Source organism: Oncorhynchus mykiss, chromosome 6, assembly GCF_013265735.2.
Source record: "Oncorhynchus mykiss isolate Arlee chromosome 6, USDA_OmykA_1.1, whole genome shotgun sequence".
NCBI lineage: Eukaryota > Metazoa > Chordata > Actinopteri > Salmoniformes > Salmonidae > Oncorhynchus > Oncorhynchus mykiss.
In genome coordinates this window covers 67,770,055-67,794,830 of record NC_048570.1, presented here as the reverse complement: position 1 = coordinate 67,794,830, position 24,776 = coordinate 67,770,055, and the positions used below count along the sequence as shown (strand labels likewise).

Genomic DNA, 24,776 nt, shown 5'->3' with positions numbered 1-24,776 from the left:
AACATGATTAATCATTGTCTTAAATAGACATAAATTAATGGACCAGACGATGCTTGAGGTATCAAGAGAGTAAGCTATAGCACTTTCTGGGGCCCTCCCTACCCTCCGTTGCAGGTCAAAAGCCCTTAAATAGATTTTTTTTCTCCGTTTTTTAAATCTTAAATCTGAACAGGAGTCAGTTACAGCTGGTCCCAGATCTGTGCTTGGGGGTGCAACATAGACCGATGCTCCCCCCCCCGCCTCCTCCCTCTGTCTCCTCCCGAATGGAAACATGGCCGTTGTGTCCATAGCAAAAATGATAGCAAAGCCTTGGATATAATGCTGCTAGCTAAATACGAATGTTATCACTGCTGTATGCCAGCAGGGTTTACGTTGTGGAGTTCATCTCCAGTAAATTAGTGAATTAACTCACGGTCTGCAGCTAGGCGTTCGCAAAGTTCTGCGAATGGAATGCTTGCTAGTTAGCTAAAGCTAGCTAGGTTGTTTGACGACGTAAAAGTTGCTTGCTAGCAGCCAATTACAAGGCTAGCTGGCTACTAGTAACTTGCTCGCGAGGAGGACAACCAGAGCTCGCCAGCACAGCACAGCAGCTGTGTTGACACGAAACGAAAAGAGATACCCAGCAAGCTATCCCTGCCTGATCCATATGGGGAAATCTATCTCAAAAAATTGACTGTATTGTTGATTACTTCACATTTTCAGCAGTTTATTTTTTTAGCTGTTATTGTTCTAGCCAAGGGACAAGTTAGTTAATTAACGTGTGACATTCTTTTCTCACTGTAATCTTGGAAGTATCCATTAATCATCTTTAGTTATTGGACTCAAGCTATTAATAATGTTTTCTGTGAAGCCCTTGAAACCGACCTTTAAATCCTACCTTCTGCCTGTACAGGTGAGTAACCTCACTTGACTAGCAAAGTTACTCTGTCCTCGGTATACTTACAGTTACTTGCTATTACTGAGTAGTTCGCTAGCTAGGATTACTTGTTCAATTCACTAGCTATATGTTGTGCATAATTTAGTTAGCTTATTATAGACTAACAAACTATCTCTGTTTTATATTTCATGCAGACCGATCTGAAAAAAACTCCACAGCCACCTATCAAGAAGTTAGAGGCCAAGTTACTTCCAGGTGAGTTTACAGTTCCCTCTGCCACAGCTAGCTTGTTGTTTCTGACTTTTCTATTTGTAACTATCAACTATGTTATGAGTACATAGAGAATACATACATTTAACCACCCATCAAAATATCCCACTCCTGAAAAATAACCAGTAAAGGCTGACCTCATCCAGCTATAGTCTTTCTTTTCATGCTAAGGTAGAAGATGACTGATATTTCAATGACCAGCCAGTGAAAACTCCCATATCTCTTCAACTAAATGTAATTTCTTGTTTTGAATGTGTTCTCTGTCAGTGCACCTCACTTGTGGTTTTCCCCACAGGCATTTGGCATCCCATATTGTCGCATCATTAGGCTATGGTAATCTCATCCAACTGAATGTCCATTTTCTCTGTGCTGTCTCAAGTCACCATGACAATGCAGTGCCTGCCTGGTCCCCTTTTCATCACTGCAACTAACTGTGCATAATTTAGCCTTAGTTAACAATGGGCTAGTTCAGATATGCCACCTTATTTTGCAGTCAAATTCCAGCTCAGAGAGGATGTGAGTTGGTTAATGACTGTCTTAAGGAGGTTACAATAAGAGATTCACAGAGCACCAGTAACTGAAAACTATTTCTTGCCTTTCGTGTGTTTTTCTTGGCAACTTTGAATTTGTAATGCGTGGCAGGGCCTCAGGTTTGTTTACTTTTTTCCATTAAGTTGGCAGTGTTTGTGTGTGAGCTAAACTGACACCCAACCTTTCCATATTACTTTTTGCTCCAATGTATTAAGATAAACAAGGAGACATTTAAAAGAATGTAAATAATGAAAAGTCTATTTGTGTCTATCTACCACTCATCACTCTGTGTACAGGGAGGGGCCATGACCCTCCACTCAATTCATGTTGCCCCCCCATAAACTATTGTTGCAAAAAAGCCGACAACATTCTTCAGCATTTCGGTTTGTTCATGGCTGTTATGGACGCGGAAGCTCACTGATATAATGGAGCAAGATTGAGAAACACTTGACCATATAACCTTGAAGTGTCATTAGGCCTATATCTGTGTCTGAGGACAAGTTGTGAGTCAGAGGTTGTGCTGTGGGATGAATTTCCCTTTGAGGTGTTCACTCCTTATAATTAAGTAACAGAGGATGGACCTTCCTTCATTCTAAAGTAGATGCGCCTTGCCTGGTTTTATTTACGCTGCTGAAATGATAACAAAACCTCCCTCTTGCACTTTATGGCTATTTTCTCTGCTTTGCAGGGCTTTACACTGACTTAAATTGGAAAATGTTTGCATACACAAATACAGTTAGGAACACAATGACTAGTATTTAATGTAATAAAACTAGAATCCTTAATTTTTTTTTACATTGCACTGCAATATTTAGGCACATATGTGAGTAAAACTGTCACACTGTAGCCCTGCTTTGGTATGTATAGTTTTACCCTTATCTATGTACGCTGATTATTTTAAGACAATGGTATGTTTTATAGAGGGATACCGGTTTTTCCTTGGCTGGAGGTTTATCTATTGTTATTGCTGGGTTCTATCAGTGTGTTTCAATGAATGCTGGCAGTGAAAGTAAACATGACGTGCTCACGCAGTGCAACCTGGCCAGCTCTTTACAAAATATGATAGTCACCTCCTCTCCCTCAACCTGACTACGAACAGTTTAGCCTATGAATCTCAGGTTTGATTTTACACTATGGTCTATGTTCTGATCTTTAGGTCATGGCTCTGTGAGGGTGGCCCTGAATGGAGAGACTTTGGCTTTATTTGTGGGCCTCCCAGCTCCTCGGTAGTGTTGCTATGTGACTTGAATGTGACCCATTCAAAGGGGTCTCTGATTGAATGATCCATTCAAGTGCACACCAACCTGACGAGAGAGAGGACCATAGTGGGGCTAACTCAACAACTCATCTCAACTGTCCTCCTCTCTTCTGTCTTCCCCTCTCTCTCTCTGTTCAGCTGTCCTCCTCCCTTAATTTCAGTAGCTCTCTGTTTATCTCTCTGTCCTCATCAGGTTCTCTCTTCATCCCTGGCTGGATCCTTTGCTGGCTACCCACCTCTAATTAGTGAACTTTCTGGTTGGGTTTCTCCCTCTTTTCGTTGAATGTTTTTATTTTTCTCCTTCTCTTGGCCTAGTTCTCTCACCCCCCACACTCTCTCTCGCTCTCTCTCTCTCTCTCTCTTTGTGATCTGTGTTTCTGGAGTGTGTGTGGGGGTCCAAACATAGACGACCAACATTGATTGTTTTGTTTAGGCTCCTCGCTGACACACTGTCACCTTTATGACACATGTTCATCTGAACTGTAGGCATCTGTAATGATAGTTAGACAGGTACTGTAATAGATGTCCCGCTGTTGTTTTCTCAGTAGGAGAATGTGAGCTGAGGCCTCTTCTGAGGCGGTGGAAAAATGTGCCTTGTAGTGGTGTTTGCATGAGGCAAAGCTAACGGTCTACTCCCAAGCACATTCTCACCTCTCTGGCCCACATACTCCTACTGTCCTCAGTCTCTGTTCACCACTTAGTTTGTCAGCACATGAGTTCCGCTCCGTTAATCACACAAGCTAGGCTAATATGGGCAAAATCATGAGTTTCCCAAAAATGACGTGTCCTGTCGCTATCCATCAGCAATGTAATGGTGTTACTGGCGCACTGTACTCTACTATTGTACAGGTGGAATGCTGACGCATATCTGTCCCTTTAACTGCCATCTTTGTGTTGTGACTGAGGCATTTTTCCCTAGTCTCGTGTGACTCAGAGGATTGTGAAAATCACTGTATACAGAGACCATGTTGGGTCTCTGAGCTTGTTTCTCTCGCCACCAGATGTCCAAACTGTGATCTGGTTTGCTAGGTGCTGTACACAAACACAGGTAGCCTGCTTTGAAAGCTACAAAACCACAGGAAGCAAAGCCAGCTTGTGGTTAGTATTGTCAGTTGGCAGGTGTGATCACGTGAGTAGCCCTATTTGATTTAGGGTTTTGTGGACTTAGTCAAAAAGGAGAACCTCATCCTAGGAAGTGTTTGTTTCCTCCAGTATGATTACATGATATACATGTTTTTGACATGCCAATCACACACAGGATAGGCCTTGTGATTGTTCTGAATCTGTGTTACCTCTGGTCACATGATAGACCTTGGCCAACTGACATTTATCTGAATAGGCACTGAAAGTAGCCAACTCTGTGATAAACAGAGAGTGCAATGATGTAAGCGGTTGATGACATGACCACAGTACTGTTTGTTAGATGTTGTGGTAACCCAGGTTACTTACTGGCAGAGTTGCAGTCCAGTGGGGGTTAAAGGCTGCAGTCCAGGCAGTACTGTACTTTTGTGTCAGACCTGTCAGCATTCTGCCTCCACAAAAGAGTTGTTAACTCATCAAGCCAGCAGATTATTAGACCCAGCTTTGGAAGTAAATACAGGGGTGATTGTGGGCGGTTGCTGACTGGTCCTACAATTACAAGAGCAACAACCTATTTCTTCAATCTCTTTCTCTGTTCCTTGTCTGATCTTAATCCATGCTGTGAAACATGACAGTAGAACTCCACCCTACTATACCCACTCCTCATCTTCAATAAGACTCACAGGCCATAAAGTCTTATTGTTACATTATTGTGCCAACGTTAAACATCTTGTGATGCAGTGGCATGGGTGATAAAATGTAGCTTGTTAACAATGTTTAACATGAAATACAGGCAAGAACAAATAGGCCCAGCCTTGGGCGTAATTCATAAGTAACATGTTCACATTTGTTTATTCGTCATCTACAAGGAGTAGCCTTCACAGTGCAAGATCCACCTGCAAGTCAGCATTTCATTGCACCGTGTATTCCATGTCTATATACAGTTGAAGTCAGAAGTTTACATTCACCTTAGCCAAATACATTTAAACTCCGTTTTTCACAATTCCTGACATTTAAATCCTAGTAAAAATTCCCTGTCTTAGGCCAGTTAGGATCACCACTTTATTTTAAGAATGTGAAATGTCAGAATAATAGTAGAGAGAAGGATTTATTTCAGCGTTTATTTCTTTCATCACATTCCCAGTGGGTCAGAAGTTTACATACACTCAATTGGTATTAGTAGCATTGCCATTAAATTGTTTAACTTGGGTCAAACATTTCGGGTAGCCTTCCACAAGCTTTCCACAATAAGTTTGGTGAATTTTGGCCCTTTCCTCCTGACAGAGCTGGTGTAACTGAGTCAGGTTTGTAGGCCTCCTTGCTCGCACACGCCTTTTCAGTTCTGCCCACACATTTTGTATAGGATTGAGGTCAGGGCTTTGTGACGGTCACACCAATACCTTTACTTTGTTGTTCTTAAGCCATTTTGCCACAACTTTGGAAGTATGCTTGGGGTCATTGTACATTTGGAAGACCCATTTGCGACCAAGCTTTAACTTCCTGACTGATAACTTGAGATGTTGCTTCAATATATCCACATAATTTTCCTCCCTCATGATGCCATCTATTTTGTGAAGTGCACCTGTCCCTCCTGCATCAAAGCACCCCCACAACATGATGCTGCCGCACCCGTGCTTCACTGTTGGGATGGTGTTCTTCGGCTTGCAAGCCTCCCCCTTTTTCCTCCAAACAGAACGATTGTCATTATGGCCAAACAGTTCTATTTTTGTTTCGTCAGACCAGAGGACATTTCTCAAAAAAATACGGTATTTTTCCCCATGTGCAGATGCAATCTGTAGTCTTGCTTTTTAATGGCGGTTTTGGAGCAGTGGCTTCTTCCTTGCTGAGCGGCCTTTCAGGTTATGTCGATATCGGACTCGTTTTACTATGGATATAGATACTTTTGTGCCTGTTTCATCCAGCATCTTCACAAGGTCTTTTGCTGTTGTTCTGGGATTGATTTGCACTTTTCGCACTATAGTACGTTCATCTCTAGGAGACAGAATGTGTCTCCTTCCTGAGCGGTTTGACGGCTGCTCGGTCCTATGGTGTTTATATTTGCTTACTATTGTTTGTACAGATGAACGTGGTACCTTCAGGCATTTGGAAATTGGTCCCAAGGATGAACCAGGCTTGTGGCGGTCTACAATTTGTTTTCTGAGGTCTTGGTTGATTTCCTTTGAATTTCCCATGATGTCATGCAAAGAGGCACTGAGTTTGAAGGTAGGCCTTGAAATACATCCACAGGTACACCTCCAATTGACTCAGGCTAATTGACATCATTTGTCAGAAGCTTCTAAAGCCATGACATCATTTTCTGGAATTTTCCAAGCTGTTTAAAGGCACAGTCAACTTAGTGTATGTAAACTTCTGAACCACTGGAATTGTGATACAGTGAATTATACATTAAATAATCTGTCTGTAAACAATTATTGGAAAAATAACTTGTGTCATGCACAAAGTGAATGTCCTAACCGACTTGCCAAAACTGTAGTTTGTTTTAACAAGAAATTTGTGGACTGGTTGAAAAACGAGTTTTAATGACTCCAACCTAAGTGTATGTAAACTTCCAACTGTAAATGTACGGTCAGGCTCTAATTTGAGTGTACGGTCAGGCTCTAATTTGAGTGTACGGTCAGGCTCTAATTTGAGTGTACGGTCAGGCTCTAATTTGAGTGTACGGTCAGGCTCTAATTTGAGTGTACGGTCAGGCTCTAATTTGAGTGTACGGTCAGGCTCTAATTTGAGTGTATGGTCAGGCTCTAATTTGAATGTACGGGCAGGCTCTAATTTGCTCATAGACAATGCAGTGTATAATCTGAATGAATGCATCAAAATAAACCAGCTAAATGGAAAGTGACAGATTACTTCTGGGCTGAATGGGTTAAACTCATGCTGACTGAGGGAAAATCTGTCATTTTGACATGTGATGATCCTGTTTACTGTGCTGGGCCTGGTTCGCTTTGGCTGTTCCCTGCCTGTCCTACGGTAACCCTCTGCAAAGCAGCTCCAGCTGTTATAGTCTAGCGATGCTGCAGTGTCACTCACAACCATACTGCCACAATATAGGGAATCACCACTGCACTGCATTCATGTACTAGTCTATCATACAGTCTCTTCTACTTTGTCTTCACTTCATGCAATGGTAAATTCATGCATAATCTATCATGAAATGCCAGGAATTTTGCACTATGCAAAGGTAGCAGCTGCATTCATTGATCTGGTGATTGTTTAGATTTGAAGCGTTTGAGAGAGACAATGGTTCGTCATAAATATTCATGTCCTTCAATGTTGCCAGCGAGGTTGAGAGCTAATTACTGTCAGACCTCTTAGGTCCCTGTTCAGTGACACATCAATAAAATCTACATGAATGGTTTAGTCTAGAAAGTTACAGTCTAGTTTAGGACTGAGTATACCTGTCTTTGATTAAGAGGGGTTTTGATCTGGATGTAAAAACTTGAGAGGAGGACCTCGATCCATCAAGCAGCCTTACTAACCAAAGTGGTCTCTGTCCGTTTGAGGCTGTGCTCCGTTAAAAGTTTATGCTGGGTTCTCAGTTCTCCTAATGGCAGATCATTTTCCCAGGAGGAGGACAGCTAGGCCCACCTGATCCCCATTCTCTGGCTCATGGGGTTTTCCTGGCAAGCCCGTAGTGCATGTACTGAGTCTGTGAACTCCCACTGAATGGCCAGAGAGAGAGAGCGTGATCCTAGAGTAGAAACAGTCAGCAGTGTATGTGACTCATCATGGGCTCTTTTTTTATATTGAAAAATAAATACCTCTTGGAGCCGTGTGCATCTGGGCTATGGAGGTAATTAAAAACATCTGTTTGTGAGGAGGAGAGGAAAGTCCTGTAAATGGAGGAAACCCTCATTGGTTCAGACACCAGGTTGTTTGTCAGGCTGTGGGTGTTTTGTCCTGAGATGCCACTGGAACCAAAGAGGGGTTAAAGAGTAGAGGTGACAACGGGCTACTAGGCCTATAGGTTAGGCAACAGAGAGTGTTGTGTTGACCTCCTCTGTCATGAAGAGGTCTAGCTATTCTATGACAGGTATTTCCACCACCCTGACCCAACGCCTCAGACTGGAATATGGGATCATTAGAGCCAATTCGAGGGCCTGAGAGGAGAAATGCACAGATCACTCTCCAGCAGCGTAACAGGAGGCCTTTGGCTCGATGGCAGAATCCTGAATGAGACTAGGAGATAGACATCTCAGTATGTGATCATTCCACTTCCATTGCACATTTTCCCAAGCTTCATTCATGTCATATTACTCAGCCATCAGCCCATGTTTTGTTTCATCGCTATAAGACTTAAAATAACTGTGTGGTTAACACTCACACCTTCCATTTCTGTCCCTTTTAGGCCTATGTTTTATACCTCTTTTCTTTGAAACCTAAATGTCATGGTTCATGTTACTTCCTGTTTGTCATTCTCAGGGGAGATTGTGGTGAATGAAGTGAGCTTTGTGAGGAAGTGCATCGGAGCAGATAGCAGTCATGGTGACCTATGGGGGAAGCTGATATGCACCAACTTCAAGGTTTCCTTCATCACCCATGATGCCCTCCCCAAACAGGTATATTTTCAATGTGAGTGCACTCCAGTGGAGGCTGCTGAGGGGAGGACTGCTCATAATAATGACTGGAACGGCGAGAATGGAATGGCATCAGACACATGGAAACCGTGTGTTTGATGTATTTGATACCATTTCACTGATTCCGCTCCAGCCATTACCACGAGCCCGTCCTGCCTAATTAAGGTGCCACCAACCTCCTGTGGTACACTGTGTGCCTCTCTCCCAAAAATGACTGTAGCTCTATGGGCTAGTTACCCAGACACGGATTAATCCGAGACATTCTCCATTAAAATGTATTTTTAGTCCAAGACTAGTCTTAATCTGTGTCCTGGGAGACTGGCCCTACATGATCACACCTGAGTTTATTGGAGATTTATTGGAGAAAGTGTGGTCAAGGTTGTCACATGATAAGCAGCATGTGGGATAGGCCTGTTGTGAAATACCCATCAACAAAAAGGTTTGTAGGACACTGGTGTCTTTCTTCCAGTGTCAGATGTTTTTTGTAACCTCCCACCCTGTGCTTTTAGACCACCTGTTTTGTGTTAAGCTTATTTTGATGCCTTCACCTCTTAAACAACTTAGTGAGTCATCCCAGATCTGTTTACTTGAAAAACTAAAGTTTATAGGACTCGTGGACGGATTGCACTGCTCTTGGAAATCAGCCTTGATCTTAATGGTCCTCATTGATGGCAAAATTCTGGATTTGCCTTTCAGTGCAAATGGGGTAACTTTTAGATTCACACATTTGCTCGAAAGTTGTCAATGATCTCCATTTATCAGCTGATTCCATGTTAATCATTATATTTCACTGAAATACAAAAACAACAGTATCATCATCAGTGTTCCTGGCAGAGCATTTCCAGATGGTTCAAATATTCTCTTCTCAGCTGTTGATAACATGTGGTGCAGTCTCACTCCGCTCCAGTTAAAACCTCTGGTCTCCCTGGAACTATTGTTTGCTTTTTCCCCAGGTACCTACACTCCTCACCATGTTGATCTCTGTCTTGTGTTGTTCTCTCAGAGGTTCCAGGTTGCCAACCGTCTGCTTGGAGAGCACGATGTTCCCCTTGCGTGTGTGGAGCAAGTGGTGACAGGTAAGACCATGTGCTATTATGCTAACCATGGTGATGAGATGGTAAACAAACTCAAACAGCAATCTCCACCAAAATATAACTCTCAGTGGAAAGTAGCCTACTCATATGACACTGGCAGTCCCTTTAGTCCAGAAAAAAAGATCCGTTTAGGTTCCTGACAGGTAATGTTTTTTTTTTAATAGCCTGTGTAAAATAAATTACCTATGAAACGCATTGCCCCTCACGAATCTGTCTTTATGACCGATATAGTGGATTTTGTAAGACCCCCCACACTTCTTGGACCGCTGCAGCTGTAATGCTTCATCTACACCCAGCTGTTGAACTATGAATGCACAATGGACAGGTTGTGCTCTCCTCCTTTGAAATCCCCATTAATGTTTTTTTGTCTGATGGCTGAGGGACGACTAGGATCTCTCGGATCCAATCACGTCCCATCTGGCTGACCCCAGTCTGTGTGTTTAGGCTGATACCAGGCTGATTTGACACACACCATTGACTTAAACCAGTTTTGGTAACTGCCTGCCTGCTCCCCCTGGACACGGATCCATTTTTAGTATCTCCATAGATGAGGTCATAGCCCAGACAGAGGGCCCTGGCTGAAAAGCCTGTTCCGGATTAACCTTGTTTGTGTAACTCATAGCCTCACTCTCTGCTGACATGGCTGGGAGCGTGGGGCTGTTGTGCTGAGCTGATAGAGCATGAAGCAATGTTTTCTACTCAGTACGCCCTCAACAAAGGTCTTTTATGAGAGCCTTAGCTTGGCAAAATTACTGACCCAACGCTCCACCCACCACAAACTGAGACGAGGCATTGGTCTTATCCTTGTCTGGTAAGGTAGTGAATGTGTGTGCAGGTGGTGGTACACAGGCCAAGACTAGATTCCTGGTGTGCCATGGAAACATGCAAATCATCCCCTTCTGGTTCTAAGATCATTATATACTGAACAAAAATATAAACGCAACATGCAACAAATTCAAGATTTGACTGAGTTACAGTTCATATAAAGAAATCAGTCAATTAAAATAAATACATTTGGCCCTAATCTATGGATTTCACCAGTGGTGGAAAAAGTTCCCAATTGTCATACTTGAGGAAAAGTAAAGATACCTTTTTTTTAGAAAATGACTCAAGTAAAAGAGTAAGTCACCCAGTAAAATCCTACTTTAGTAAAAGTCTAAGTATTTGGTTTTCAATATACTTAACTATCAAAAGTAAATGTAATTGATAAAATATACTTAAGTATCAAAAGTATGAATCATTTCAAATTCCTTATATTAAGCAAACCAGACAGCACCATCTTCTTCTTGTTTTTTAAAATGTATTTACAGATAGCCAGGGGCACGCTCCAACACTTAGACATCATTTACAAATTAAGCATGTGTTTAGTGAGTCTGCCAGATCAGAGGCAGTAGGGATGACCAGGGATGTTTTCTTGATAAGTGTGTGAATTAGACCATTTTCCTGTCCTGCTAAGCATTGAAAATGTAACGAGAACTTTTGGGTGTCAGGGAAAAGGTAAGGAGTAAAAAGTACATACTTTTGTTTAGGAATGTAGTGAAGTAAAAGTTGTCAAATATTAATAGTAAAGTAGCTAGCTACTTCCAGACACTGTGCTGCTGGCAACAAAAGCCAGAATTAACAATGACCATTGAGAACGCACAACGACTATACCACTTATTTGAAGTCATTACTTTATAACATTGCTCAACATTTTCTTGACATTTGTCAAATAAATGAATTTGTATCTTAAGACCAATAAGCATACTACATACATACTCAATAAATGTATTTTGTCTGTTCTGAATGACGTATCCACTCACTGACGCTCCCTGCCAGTCCGAGCGGGTCCCTTTTCTGCTCTGCTTAGTCGGAGTGTGGGGCTCCGTGCCACATCTAACGCAACCTCGGTCTCCCCAGGGGCAATCAGCAAACGGAGTTAGCCATCTCGTCCTTGTCGCCAAATTGTCAGAGGAAGAGAGACTGCAGATTCTTTCAAACAACAAATGTATTATATGATTTGCAAAAATGATGCAATCAACCATCACTAAGAATAGTCAGAGTTGAAAGCTCTACGAACAGAGTTGGCTCTCAGCTTTTATAGAAAAGTTCAATCTCTTTGTTAATGTGGCAGTTAGCAGATGTGTGCAAACAGGGGTGGGAGACGTAGTGTATAAAAGGCGTTTAGTTTGTCTCTGTAGATTAAGATAGCTGACGTTGCCACCATTGTCTGTTCTTTCCTGCAAGTTTCCATACAGAGGAGTTCCTGCAGATCGTACAAACGGGATGTCACATACTGCGGTCCCACCCAGCTCTTATTTGTACGCCCAGACTTATAACTGTCCCACAAGACAACAAGCCTGCATCAGCGGAAAAAACACTATCATATAACAATGGACAGTTATCTAAGTCAAAACAGCATAGTATGTCTAATTTAGTAATTTTCCACGACAACATTACTACAGTCACCATGCCAATTGCCCACTGTCAACTTGAGACATCTGTGGCATTGTGTTGTGTGACAAAACTGCACATTTTAGAGTGGCCTTTTATTGTCCTCAGCACAAGGTTCACCTGTATTTCAGCTCATGAGACATGGCACCAACACTTTACATGTTGCGTTTATAATTTTGCTCAGTATATTTCAGAGGGTGAAATAAACAGTTGAATCTTGTGGAAAAGGTTTTACCATATGTAATACTTGAGGAACCTCTGAAAAAGATTATTCTGTATTCAGAATAACATAAGTATATTTAGAGTATTACTCCATAAAGGGTCATCTGAACATGAAGAATGAAGTTCCTCATTTGTTTTTAGACAGCTGAGGTCTGGTGGATTAATTTCAGTTCCTACTTGGTTGAATTTCTCTGAAGCTCTGTGGTGACATAGATAATCTGTTTTCCTGTGTAATCTTTGGTCACTCAGCTGCCCACATGTACATTACCCCACACTATACTAGTGTTGTCCCAGATCTGTACTGTATGTGCTTTAGCCTAACTCTAAAAAACATTAGGCTTACAGACCTGGGACCAGGCAACTACTGTTACTATTTGCCTATCCATTAGCCCTAATAATGTGTGCACCTTAGCCACGCTCAAGGTACTAAACGATATCATAACCGCCATCGATAAAAGACAGTACTGTGCAGCTGTCTTCATCGACCTGGCCAAGGCTTTCGACTATGTCAATCGCCACATTTTTATCGACAGACTCAACAGCCTTGGTTTCTCAAATGACTGCCTCGCCTGGTTCACCAACTACTTCTCAGACAGAGTTCAGTGTGTCAAATCGGGGGGCCTATAGTCCGGGCCTCTGGCAGTCTCTATGGGGGTACCACAGGGTGCAATTCTCGGGCCGACTCTTTTCTCTGTATATATCAATGATGTTGCTCTTTCTGCGGGCGATTCCCTGATCCACCTCTACGCAGACGACACCATTCTGTATACATCTGGCCCTTCTTTGGACACTGTGTTAACTAACCTCCAAACGAGCTTCAATGCCATACAACACTCCTTCCGTGGCCTCCAACTGCTCTTAAATGCTAGTAAAACCAAATGCATGCTTTTCAACCGTTTCGCTGCTTGTACCCGCCCGCCCTACCAGCATCACTACTCTGGATGGTTCTGACTTAGAATATGTGGACAACTACAAATACCTAGGTGTCTGGCTAGACTGTAAACTCTACTTCCAGACTCATATTAAACATCTCCAATCCAAAATTAAATCTAGAATCGGCTTCCTATTTCGCAACAAAGCCTCCTTCACTCACGCCGCCAAACTTACCCTTGTAAAACTGACTATCCTACCGATCCTCGACTTCGGCGATGTCATTTACAAAATAGCTTCCAACACTACTCAGCAAACTGGATGCAGTCGATCACAGTGTCATCCGTTTTGTCATCAAAGCCCCATATACCACCCACCACCCACCACTGCGACCTGTATGCTCTTGTCGGCTGGCCCTCGCTACATATTCGTCGCCAGAGCCACTGGCTCCAGGTCATCTATAAGTCTATGCTAGGTAAAGCTCCTCCTTATCTCAGCTCACTGGTCACGATAACAACACCCACCCGTAGCACGCGCTCCAGCAGGTATATCTCACTGGTCATCCCCAAAGCCAACACCTACTTTGGCTACCTTTCCTTCCAGTTCTCTGCTGCCCAATGACTGGAATGAATTGCAAAAATTGCTGAAGCTGGAGACTTATATTTCCCTCACTAACTTTAAATATCAGCTATCAGAGCAGCGAACCGATCGCTGCAGCTGTACATAGCCCATCTGTAAATAGCCCATCTAATCTACCTACCTCATCCTCATATTGTTTTTATTTACTTTTCTTCTCTTTTGCACACCAGTATCACTACTTGCACATCATCTGCTCATCTATCACTCCAGTGTTAATTTGCTAAATTGTAATTACTTCACTACTATGGCCTATTTATTGCCTTACCTCCTCATGCCATTTGCACACACTGTATATAGACTTTCTTTTTTTCTATTGTGTTATTGACTACGCTTGTTTATTCCATGTGTAACTCTGTTGTTGTTGTTTGTGTCGCACTGCTTTGCTTTATCTTGGCCAGGTTGCAGTTGTAAATGAGAACTTGTTCTCAACTAGCCTACCTGGTTAAATAAAGGTGAAATAAATTTTTTATAGCACTGTCTCGCCCCTGGTCTTTGTTTTGTGTTTGTTCCTCTCAGTGAACGATGCTAAGGGGAAGCAGAAGGTTCTGTGTTCCAACCAGAAGCTGAAGTTTAATCCCACCGAGCTCATCCTTTACTGCAAGGACTTCCGAATCATCAGGTTCCGCTTCGACGAGGCTGGGCCCCAAAGCGCCAAGAAGGTTTGCGATATAAGCTTTCTGAACAAAATTGACATTTTTGATGTATAAACACTATATACATTTACATGGTGTTGACTCTTGAATTGTACCTGAGGCTAGATACCAGCCATCTAGCATGGTAATCCTCCAACTCAACTCTGCCTCACCACTACAGTGGATTAGTTTCTAAGAGGATTTCACTGGTAATTCACTGTGGAGTGGAATGCCTCTGCTGTCAGTATAGCTGTTCCCAAAAGACTGCCACTGTCAGATTTAAATATTTTTTAATCATCTCTTGCTAGCCTACATGATTATCAGTGTTAAGTCCCATTATGTGAGTATGAGCGCAAACATGCTGGCAATGACACTAGTTAATCCTTTATTTTGGATGCGAAAAAATGCCATGTGTACTATGTCCTCTCCCAGAAAACCAAACAGGACTGTATGTGTATGGTAACCCCATTGACAAACACACTGAGGAGGCCCTTCTTGGGCGATGTAGGCTTCCCTGTATCCTCCTTTCTGTGCCTTTCCTCCCCTCTCCACCCCTCTTCTCCCCTCTTCTATTTCTGACAGCAAAGCCAACAAACAGGCCTGGTCAAGAGCATTCACCTGGAGTTTTTATTTATTTTTATTTCACCTTTATTTAACCAGGTAGGCTAGTTGAGAACAAGTTCTCATTTTACAACTGCGACCTGGCCAAGATAAAGCAAAGTTGTGCGAAACAAACTACAACACAGAGTTACACATGGAATAAACAAGCATACAGTCAATAAAACAATATAAAAAAATAAAGTCTGTATACAGTGTTACCGAGCCCTGTGGGCCTGTTGTGCTCATTCTAGACAATGTGATGCAGTGTGCAGTGAGAAGGAGCCGGGTAGGAGGGAGAAGGAGCCGGGTAGGAGGGAGAGGGAGCCGGGTAGGAGGGAGAAGGAGCCGGGTAGGAGGGAGAAGGAGCCGGGTAGGAGGGAGAAGGAGCCGGGTAGGAGGGAGAGGGAGCCGGGTAGGAGGGAGAGGGAGCCGGGTAGGAGGGAGAGGGAGCCGGGTAGGAGGGAGAGGGAGCCGGGTAGGAGGGAGAGGGAGCCGGTTAGGAGGGAGAGGGAGCCGGGTAGGAGGGAGAGGGGATTGGGGAGGAGGGAGCCGGGTAGGGGGGAGAAGGGAGCCGGGTAGGGGGGAGAAGGGAGCCGGGTAGGGGGGAGAAGGAGCCACCCTGGATATAACCTGCAAGCCCCTTGGAACATATGAAGCCGGATAGAGAGGTTTTAAAGTCACCACAAAAAACAACCAGGGAACAAAACAACCATTCAGCCCTCTAGTTTCTGATCACTCTGCAAACACAGATGCTGTGCACCCCAGGTTCTGGTCCAAAGGTGAATAATTCTGTGTTATGTGGAGTAAGGCCTCCAAGAGTTCTTAGCAGCAGCCCTGAGTCCTCTGCATGGCCATGGCAGGGAGACTGCAGACCATATATCTTCCTGACAGCCTGCGTCTATGTACACACGTGACCTTAGATCTCCAGCCAGAGCGCATGGTGCATGCCACGTGGGAGCAGTTTGTCAGAGAAAGGGGGAGCTAGCGCTTGAAGCCCCTCAACACACACCTGAAAGATATTGAACTAAGAAGTAACTATTAACATTACCTGGCTACTCTGCCTTCCGGGGGGGGGGGGGGGGGGGGGGGGTCTTGGGCACTGTTATGACAGCTGTTTAGAAGTCCAATGGTAACTCCTGGTTGTTTCTGATTACACATGGTGTTTTTTATGAATGGGTGTTTCTGCTGTAAGTATTGGAATGGTACAGAGTGGGATTTAACTGCACTCCCTGTGTCTATTTCTATATGGGGACACACCGTGTAATTACTGTGGGGAGCTAAACCAGGGCTTGGTCCTTTTTCTTTGTGACATATGGAATGAAGCCATTCTATAATAGCTTATTATACCAAAGGAATTTACAGAGTTGGGAGCAGTCTCTCAAATATACACAGAGGCACACACACACACATACATACATGAACACAAGTTCCTTCCTTGTGTCCTGTGTTTTGGTCGCAGCTCCTCCAATGAATGGACAGCATTGTGTAATTCTATGCCACTGCCACTGATGGAAAGCTCCAAATGCCAGACTCAGTCCTCTATCCCAATAGAAATAGGCGTTCTGCTAAGGTTTGCTTTCCTAGGTTTCACTTAAATGAAATCCTGGCTGCCACGCTTAACTCTGACTGCTTGGAGCAACTTAGCTACCCAGGTCGTCTCAAGGCACACTTACAAATACATGATTATGGTTCAATGGTTGAAGTCTTTCAAATGTTTGCCGTTGCTTTTCAACGTTTGCCTTTTATTAGAAATAGTGAGACATAAATTAATGTCTTTGTCACTCCCTTAAAATGAAATACAGCATGTGGTGAAATGACTTGTGTTTTTTATTAATGGTCAAATTCAAGTTTGACGATCTATTTTACTCTTCATAGTATTCCTGTGTGTGAGTTCTATCTACCCTTCAAGGCGTAGAAAACATGACTTAGTGCCTCAGCTGTTGAGGATGTCTGGGCTAAATAATACATTCTGCTGTTTAAATGGTGGAATCTTGTAGTAAAGTTAGAGGCCCCTTGTAGCCAAGGCACAGCTTGAAGTGGTATTGAAAGTTCCCAAGCAGGTTCCTGAGTCTTTAGCCAATAAAAGCATCACCTCCAAATGAATAAAAACAACTCATGTAAGAGGTGAACAGAAAAACACTCTGGCCGTGGTCAGCAGACTCCGAGGCAGCCAGAACGTGCCTCAAAGAGCATTTCAAAGACACAACTGATTGAAAAGGGATAGCATATCCTATGGAGTCACTGAAACCTGTCTCCATTCACAGTACAGAATTATCTGCCGTCACATCTTAAAGATTCTAGCTGACCATCTCCCTTAGATTGTATTGTTGGGGCCAGGATATTTTCCAGACTCCCTGACCTGACAAGTGGTGCATTTCCATACAGGACTTACCGCAGTGTTTTACCCAAAAGTTTAAGACTTTTCTGTTTCCATTTATGTGTGCCGGCACCCATGTCATTGGACCATGGCTCCTGCAGATCTGCTCTCACATGGGGCCAAAGCCAGGCCACTGCTACTTTTCAGCCTGCATTTACATAACAATGGTTTACTATGAACTTTAACACCTCACAAAACAACTGTTTTGATTCTTCAGAGGTTGTTTATTCTGCTCTTCACTAGTCCTCACTGCCAGCCGTAGCTATGGAAACAATTTCCCTAGTATAAAATAAAGGTGTATACTCTGGTGTTACAGTCAAAAAGCAGCAAAGGGAAACTAGGCCCTACAGTGCATTCGGAAAGTGTTCAGACCCCTTCCACATTTTATGTTATGTTACAGCCTTATTCTAAATTTTATTGAATTGTTCCCCCCCCCCCCCCCCCCCCCCTCAACAATCTTAACACAATACCCCATAATGACAAAGCAAAAACACAAGTTTTTAGAAATCTTAGCAAATGTAAAAATATATATATTTCGTTTATTTTTATTTTTAATACATTTGCGAATACATCTAAACCTGTTTTACTTTGTCATTATGGGGTTTGTAAGTAGATTGCTGAGGAAAACATATGAATGTTATCCATTTTAGAATAAGGCTGTAACGTAACAAAATGTGGAAAAAGTCAAGGAGTCTGAATACTTTCCAAAGGCACTGTATGTACTGTATATTTACCTGTTCAGTTCCTTCCTTTTGAAGTCATGTGTTTACCCCACCCTGTGATTTAAGGTTTGCCTGGCCATCGCCCACTACTCCCAGCCCGCTGATCCCCAGCTGCTGTTTGGCTTTGAGTACATAGGGAAGCAATACTATGGATCCTTGGGTAGGTATACAGTACACTGCTTAATCATCTGGTTCTGACTGAAAAGGCTTTGACACACCCTTATTCCCTGTGGCCTGCCAAACTGTTCTAGCTATCAATAGCATCCCCACTGTACATGTCTTGACATGTGAGGAACCTAAAGGAAAACATGCCGACATACACTGTTAACGGAACAATGTGATCAATTGAGTTTTGTTGGAACACCGGGGCGTCAACAGATATTTACAATTGTTGCAATGTTTGAGTTGAAGGAAATACAGCAAGCAGGTGTGTGTCTTTAATTAGCAAGAACTCACTGCTACATGTGCAGGGGAGCAAGTTAATGGCGTAGATCCCGGAGGAGGACTGCAGATGCCCCTGTTTGACCGGCCCTCTGAATGGGACCGAGAGATCAAGAGAACAGGTGCAGCAGAGTGGAGGGTGTGCTCCATCAACGAGGGCTACGTCGTCTCACCCAGGTGGGGCCCACATAGTTTAGGGGAGTGGGGATGAGGGGGAGGGAGGGTTACTGCAGGCGTTCAGCTCATTTTCTAAACGACATCATGGATTATTACCAGATTTGGATTATGATTAACATAGCTCATTAGAGTGTCATAATCCTCATCAGGCAGAATGGTAATACTTTATGTAACACACTTAGGTAATGGCTTACATTGACACTTTATGTAATAGAATCTTTGTGGAGATGGAAATGTAGTAATTGCTTCACTTGCTGCCACAGAATTGGAGTTATTTATTTTCATATTGTGGTGAACCATTTCAGGCTCTGCTGTGGATAATATGACGCCTGACTCAGTGACATCAAATGTTAACCTCTTGCCATTTGGAGCATCTCTAATGCATATTTCCCTCTTATATATCTCTCCAGTCTCCCAGAGTACTTTGTGGTCCCAGTGTCCCTGGCGGATCAAGACCTGAAGCAGTACCTATGTTTTTTCACTGCTCACCGCATCCCTGTGAGTGGCCAGCCTCTTTCATCCCAAAAAACAACCGCTTTTGCTTAATAAAAGCCTTTCTTGCTGTTTTAGACAGAATTCCCTAGACCGACTGTTTCTATCAAGTATTAATGACTCCTATTTGTTAAGTGCTTTGAGAGGAGTGACTATGCATTTGAGCGTATGTGAGTGTTTGTAAGTGAGAGAACAAGGGGGACCGTTTGTGTGTGACTGCTGAAACATGACTAGGTGGTGTGTGTTTGTGTGTGTTTCCCTTAGTTGTGGTGCTGGAATCACCCCAACGGGAGTGCCCTGGTGCGCATGGCCAGCATCAGTGACCCACTGCAGCAGAGAAAGCTGGACCAGAGGTATAATAAGACTCCATTTATATTTGTTGATGTTTTCATATTGTTTACTACAATCATCTGTTTTCAATTTCCTTTCAAATAGTGTGATTATCATGTCAGCACTGTGATTTGTTATTTTGGCATAACTGACAAGTGAGATTGCCAAACTATTCTGTCCAGACTCGCAGTACCAAAGAGAAGTAAATAAACTGCTTGTCAAATAAGCAGTGCTGTTAAGACCATTTCCAACAGTCTTTTTCTGCTCTGTGTTGTGGTAGGATCTGTAGTGCCATAACAAAGAGCCACCCACAGCGCAGTGACGTCCTCAAGTCCGACCTGGACAAGAACCTGCCCAACATCCAGGACATCCAGGCTGCCTTTGTCAAAGTGCGGCAGATCTGTGTCATCGGTAAGTCGGAGGAATTGAAATCAATCAATCAAATGAATGTTGTGATTTATTTGTTGCTTAATTCATTTTTTTATGAAGGCCCTTTGTTGTTCTTAGGCTTTTATTGCTGCTCTTAGGGATTCTGAAAGCTCTTGGGATGTTTGACTGTGTGTTTGTTTGTGTGCAGAGCCCTTTGAGGAGTCTGAGGAGAAGTGGCTGTCGTCCATGGAAAGCTCTCGATGGCTGGAGTATGTCAGGTATGTGCAAATATTTAGACGCCACTGGCCCAGCAGGTTGGCCCAGCAGGTTGGCTCACCATGCTGTTTGCACTGGCATTGCCGCTGTCCTGTCCTGCATGAAGTTTCATTTAGAAAAGTACTAGCATTGACAGACGCTCCTGCTGGTTCTCTCTCTAACATCTGGTATATATATTAGTCCTTTTATTTACATTTTTTAATGGTGGTAATATTTCATGAACAAGAACAGGATCATTTTGGTTGGACTCAACTTCTGGTCAGAGTTAATGAATGTCGTACTTAAAATGTATGTGTAAATGTTACATATTTGTACCTAGAGTAAAGTCAACTGTATCCTTTCATATTCCTGTCTCCAGGGCCTTCCTGAAGCATTCAGCCGAGGTAGTCTACTTGCTGGAGGGAAAACATGTGTCTGTCATTCTGCAAGGTAAAGAAATGCATGATTTTGTCCTTTAGTCGTGTGTGTGTCTGTCTGTCTGTCTCTGTCTGACCTGTATTTCTCTCCTCTTCTCTTCTTTTCTCTCTTCTCTCTCCAGAGGAAGAAGACAGGGACCTGAGCTGTGTGGTGTCCTCTCTGGTACAACTGATGCTGGACCCTCACTTCCGTAGCCTCACTGGCTTCCAGAGCCTGGTGCAGAAGGAGTGGGTGATGGCTGGCCATCGCTTCCTCCACCGGTGCAACCATTTGAAGAAGAATGACAAAGAGGAGGTAGGCTTAGTCTATTTGCATACTTGACATGGAGCTTGACATGTAGATGTACTTTGAAATGTTGTCATTGTTTTTGTGTCCAGTGATTTTAGTAATTTAGCAAACACTTTTAACCTTAATTGCTCCTGTAAGTCGCTCAGGATAAGTGCCTTGCTCAAGGGCACATCAACAGATTGTTCACCTAGTCGGCTCAGGGAGTCAAACCAGCAACCTTTTGATTACTGGCCAAACGGTTTTAATCGCTAGACTACCTGCCGCTCTTAATCACAATATTCTCTACCTTTCCCCCGCTTCCTCTCCTCCATCCCCTCAGTCTCCTCTGTTCCAGCTGTTCCTGGACTGTGTGTGGCAGATTATAAATCAGTACCCAGCAGCCTTTGAGTTCACTGAGACGTACCTGACTGTGCTCAGTGACAGCATGTGGATCCCTGTCTTCAGCACCTTTCTCTTCAACTGTCCCCAGCAGCGCACTGAGAACAGCATGGTGAGGAGCTCACACACACACAAAGCCACAAACACAGGAAGTTCCCCCTCAACAACATAGTTGTGCGTTGACGGAGTTGAATACAACCGCCTCTGATATGATGCAGCTCAGATCTGTGTGCAGCTGTGTGCAGTATTAGTAACCTTAACTGTCCTCCTCCACAGGATTTTGCTAAGAGTAAGTGCATCCCTATGGGGGAAGAGAAGGCCCTGCGTTTCCCCCCTGTCTGGGACTGGTCACAGCAGTTCACCCCCAAAGACCAGGCCCTCTTCAACAACCCTATGTATGTTGGAAAAGGTGCCACCTGTGTTCAGAATGGAACAGTGAAGTCCTTTAGACGCACCAAGGTCAGTTTGCTCTCTTTGTTTGAGAATGCAAATGAATACAGTTAAAGAGAGAGTTGTCAACTACCCCTTAACAGGATAAGTACATTTCAATTCTAGATGTGTAAATTAGGGAGCTTTGCAAGAATAGCTATGCAAGACTATCCAGGGACCGTCCCAGATGCCTGGAAATAACCTGAATTCATGAAGATCAAAATGTCATGTCCATCAAAGTAAAATCAACACCATCTACATGTATACATTCTAAATTCTAAATTAAATAACTTGTAAATGAGTGTGTGTTCCTTTCTCTTCCAGAAAAACTATAGTTCTACACTCCGAGGGATGCCCTCTTCTCTGAGGAACATCCTGATGGACGGCCATGACAGCCTCACCCTGTCCAGGCGGAACTCCCTGGTTCCGCGGCTCAAACCAGACTTCTCCCAGATCAGAGAGGTGGTGGAGAGCCCAACAGAGCGCTTCTTCAGGGACTGGGTCTCCCGGCCCGCAGACCTACAGGGGATGCTCATCCCCCAGCTCCTGCCTTCACACCTGGCCCTGTGGAGGCTCTACTTCCTGCGCTGGGTCCCTGAAGCCAGCATCCCCAAGGGCGGTCCTGTAACCGCATACCACAAGCTCTCCCAGCTGGCTGATGAGGTAGAGAAGCTGCAGAGCCAGCTACGCCAGTACAAGGGGGCCACTCCGGCCAGCACAACGACCTCCACCCCCAGCGCCCCCCAATCAGACCACAGCAGGATGTACTTTAAGGCCGGTTCCACCCACGAGTCCTCTTCAACTCCAGAGTACCTCAGCTCCTCCTTCCCCTTCTCTCCCGTGGGGAACATGTGCCGCCGCAGTATCCTGGGCACTCCTCTCAGCAAGTTCCTGAACGGGGCAAAGATATGGCTCTCCACTGAAACTCTGGCCAATGAGGCACTCTGAGGTCCCGTGGCTAAAGTTCTCACTCAAATCAGTGCTTAGAGTCCAGAAGGGATGTCCTATCATGCTGGAGGCTGGAGGCTAGCTCAGTTGAATGTGACGATGTGGCTGTTTGTTTTTGCACAAGATTATTATTCTTTGCTTAAATCACACATTTCTTCAGGGGTTTGCCAGGGTTGCTCTCTGTAGGAAGTCAATTTTGATTTCCAGTTTCACTTTCTAGTTTTAGATTCAGTTGAGTACGTAGAAGAATGTTAGTGGAATATGATTTTGTAGTGACATTGATGTAGTGCTGATGACACTTTGCTGCGAAGGAAAAAAGTTATGAGGAGGAGTTAAATCTGTGGTAGACGCTTATCGCTTTATTTGTATCACTTAGTTTAGTTGTATTTCTAGAGACCTTCTGGTAAGGTACTGCATTATTTCTAGAATGAATAATAACTAAATAGTGAAAGGAGAAGGGCAGACAGGGCTATTTACTATTAGGCCTTCTTGCAGGAAATGATCTTCAATCACACAACACACCAATAAAATGCCAGGGAACTGGCACTGGAAAATGTCTTCACCGTTCGAGACAATACATTTGTGGACATTCATCAATCAACTTTTCCCTTAATGGCTTTGGCATTGAAATGCATCAGTTTCTGGACATGTATGTTTTGGAGCTGTGGGTAGTAAAGAACTTCTGGGCAGGCTGGATACCTGTCCTATCATTACTGTACACCCACACAGCCTGAACTGATGCTGCTAATGGCTGGACGCCGCCTGAACTGATGCTCAGACAATCATCATGTCTATTCACCATAGTCAGGTGATTTGTTTCAGAGTGGGTTTGAAGTGGAGATATGTAAACAGTTGGAATCTGTTTTCTCTAATGAGCCCTCATTGCTCCTTCACCTGATATTAACAAGACAAATCCCAAATATGAAGTGAAGCTGTATGAAATAACTACTGGTAATGGTGATTGTTGTTTGAATTCTGAGAAGGTGAAAATAATATTGGCAAATAATGTACAGTTTTATTGCTTGAAATGACTTATTTTACAATTTTCTAATTATGGTACTCACTGTTTTTTAGCCCCAACTTCTAGTTTATATTCCATTAATGCACAGCCCTTGTTTTAGTTTACCACTAATTCACAGCATTGGTGCACTCAGCAGTTATTGTATAAGAATTGTGTTCTTCATTTGACACAATTTGATATTGATCAACAGTGCACATATTTATTCAGTAATGCAAATGGTCTAAAACAGGAATGTAGGAAATTCCATTTTAGATGGAAATTTGGTTTACTTACTGTGTTCAATGTACCGGTTCACTTATTCTGCTATGCATGTTGTTACCACCCAGAGTAATGACATTAAGAGAGACTGAGTACTTCAAAAGCTGCATCTGGAAGCCAAATTTAGGTGCTTGATCTGAAGTACCATGTTGGGATTAATGTTATGTTGTACATTTGTGCTCTGTGGAGTGTCAATATGTTAGGTCAAGTTTGGAGATGCACATTTAATGCTTGCAGAACACTTGTTGGAAAATTGAGGGTTCTGAAGTGCAAAAGCACTGTCAACACTCTGACCACAGGGGATCACAGCTGTAAGGCCAAATGTCAATGTTAAAGAATTTAGAGCAAACAAAAATGCTAACAATTTCTGAAGTTGTCGTTGTTTTTTGTTATGAGGGAGATGTGTGTTAAAATTCCTGTACTCAGTATTTCACAGACATCCAATAAAATGGCTGCAACGCTTGTGACTGGGCTGGATTGCGAAGCTGTCAAAATGAGACGATTAGCAATGTCTGCAACACAGATTTGAGGGAAACTGAAAATATTCCCATGCTATTCAAAATAATATATTAACCATGCTATATACAGGTCTGATTACATTCAAACCAAATCATACTACAGTCAGTGTATGGATAAGAAAATGCAAAGCTACTGTACACTCTAACGTATATCAATAAGCATGCCACCAGCACCCCCTGCTGTAAATTCGGAGCATCAACCGGGAAAATTGCAAAAACAACACGTCACAATAA

General features: G+C 43.2%; 1 protein-coding gene across 1 annotated transcript; it reads left to right on the top strand.

Annotated features, from left to right (window-relative positions):
- The first annotated feature begins 244 nt into the window (after positions 1–244).
- Positions 245–24,488, top strand: LOC110526408 (myotubularin-related protein 10). The gene is made up of 16 exons (XM_021607372.2): positions 245–892; positions 1,072–1,132; positions 8,457–8,593; positions 9,615–9,687; positions 14,386–14,528; positions 18,267–18,360; positions 18,671–18,818; positions 19,229–19,316; positions 19,575–19,663; positions 19,921–20,051; positions 20,218–20,287; positions 20,644–20,714; positions 20,824–20,996; positions 21,310–21,480; positions 21,645–21,827; positions 22,122–24,488. The coding sequence occupies exons 1-16, from the start codon at positions 836–838 to the stop codon at positions 22,743–22,745; spliced, it is 2,313 nt and encodes a 770-aa protein (XP_021463047.1). The 5' UTR covers positions 245–835; the 3' UTR covers positions 22,746–24,488.
- Positions 24,489–24,776: the final 288 nt, after the last annotated feature.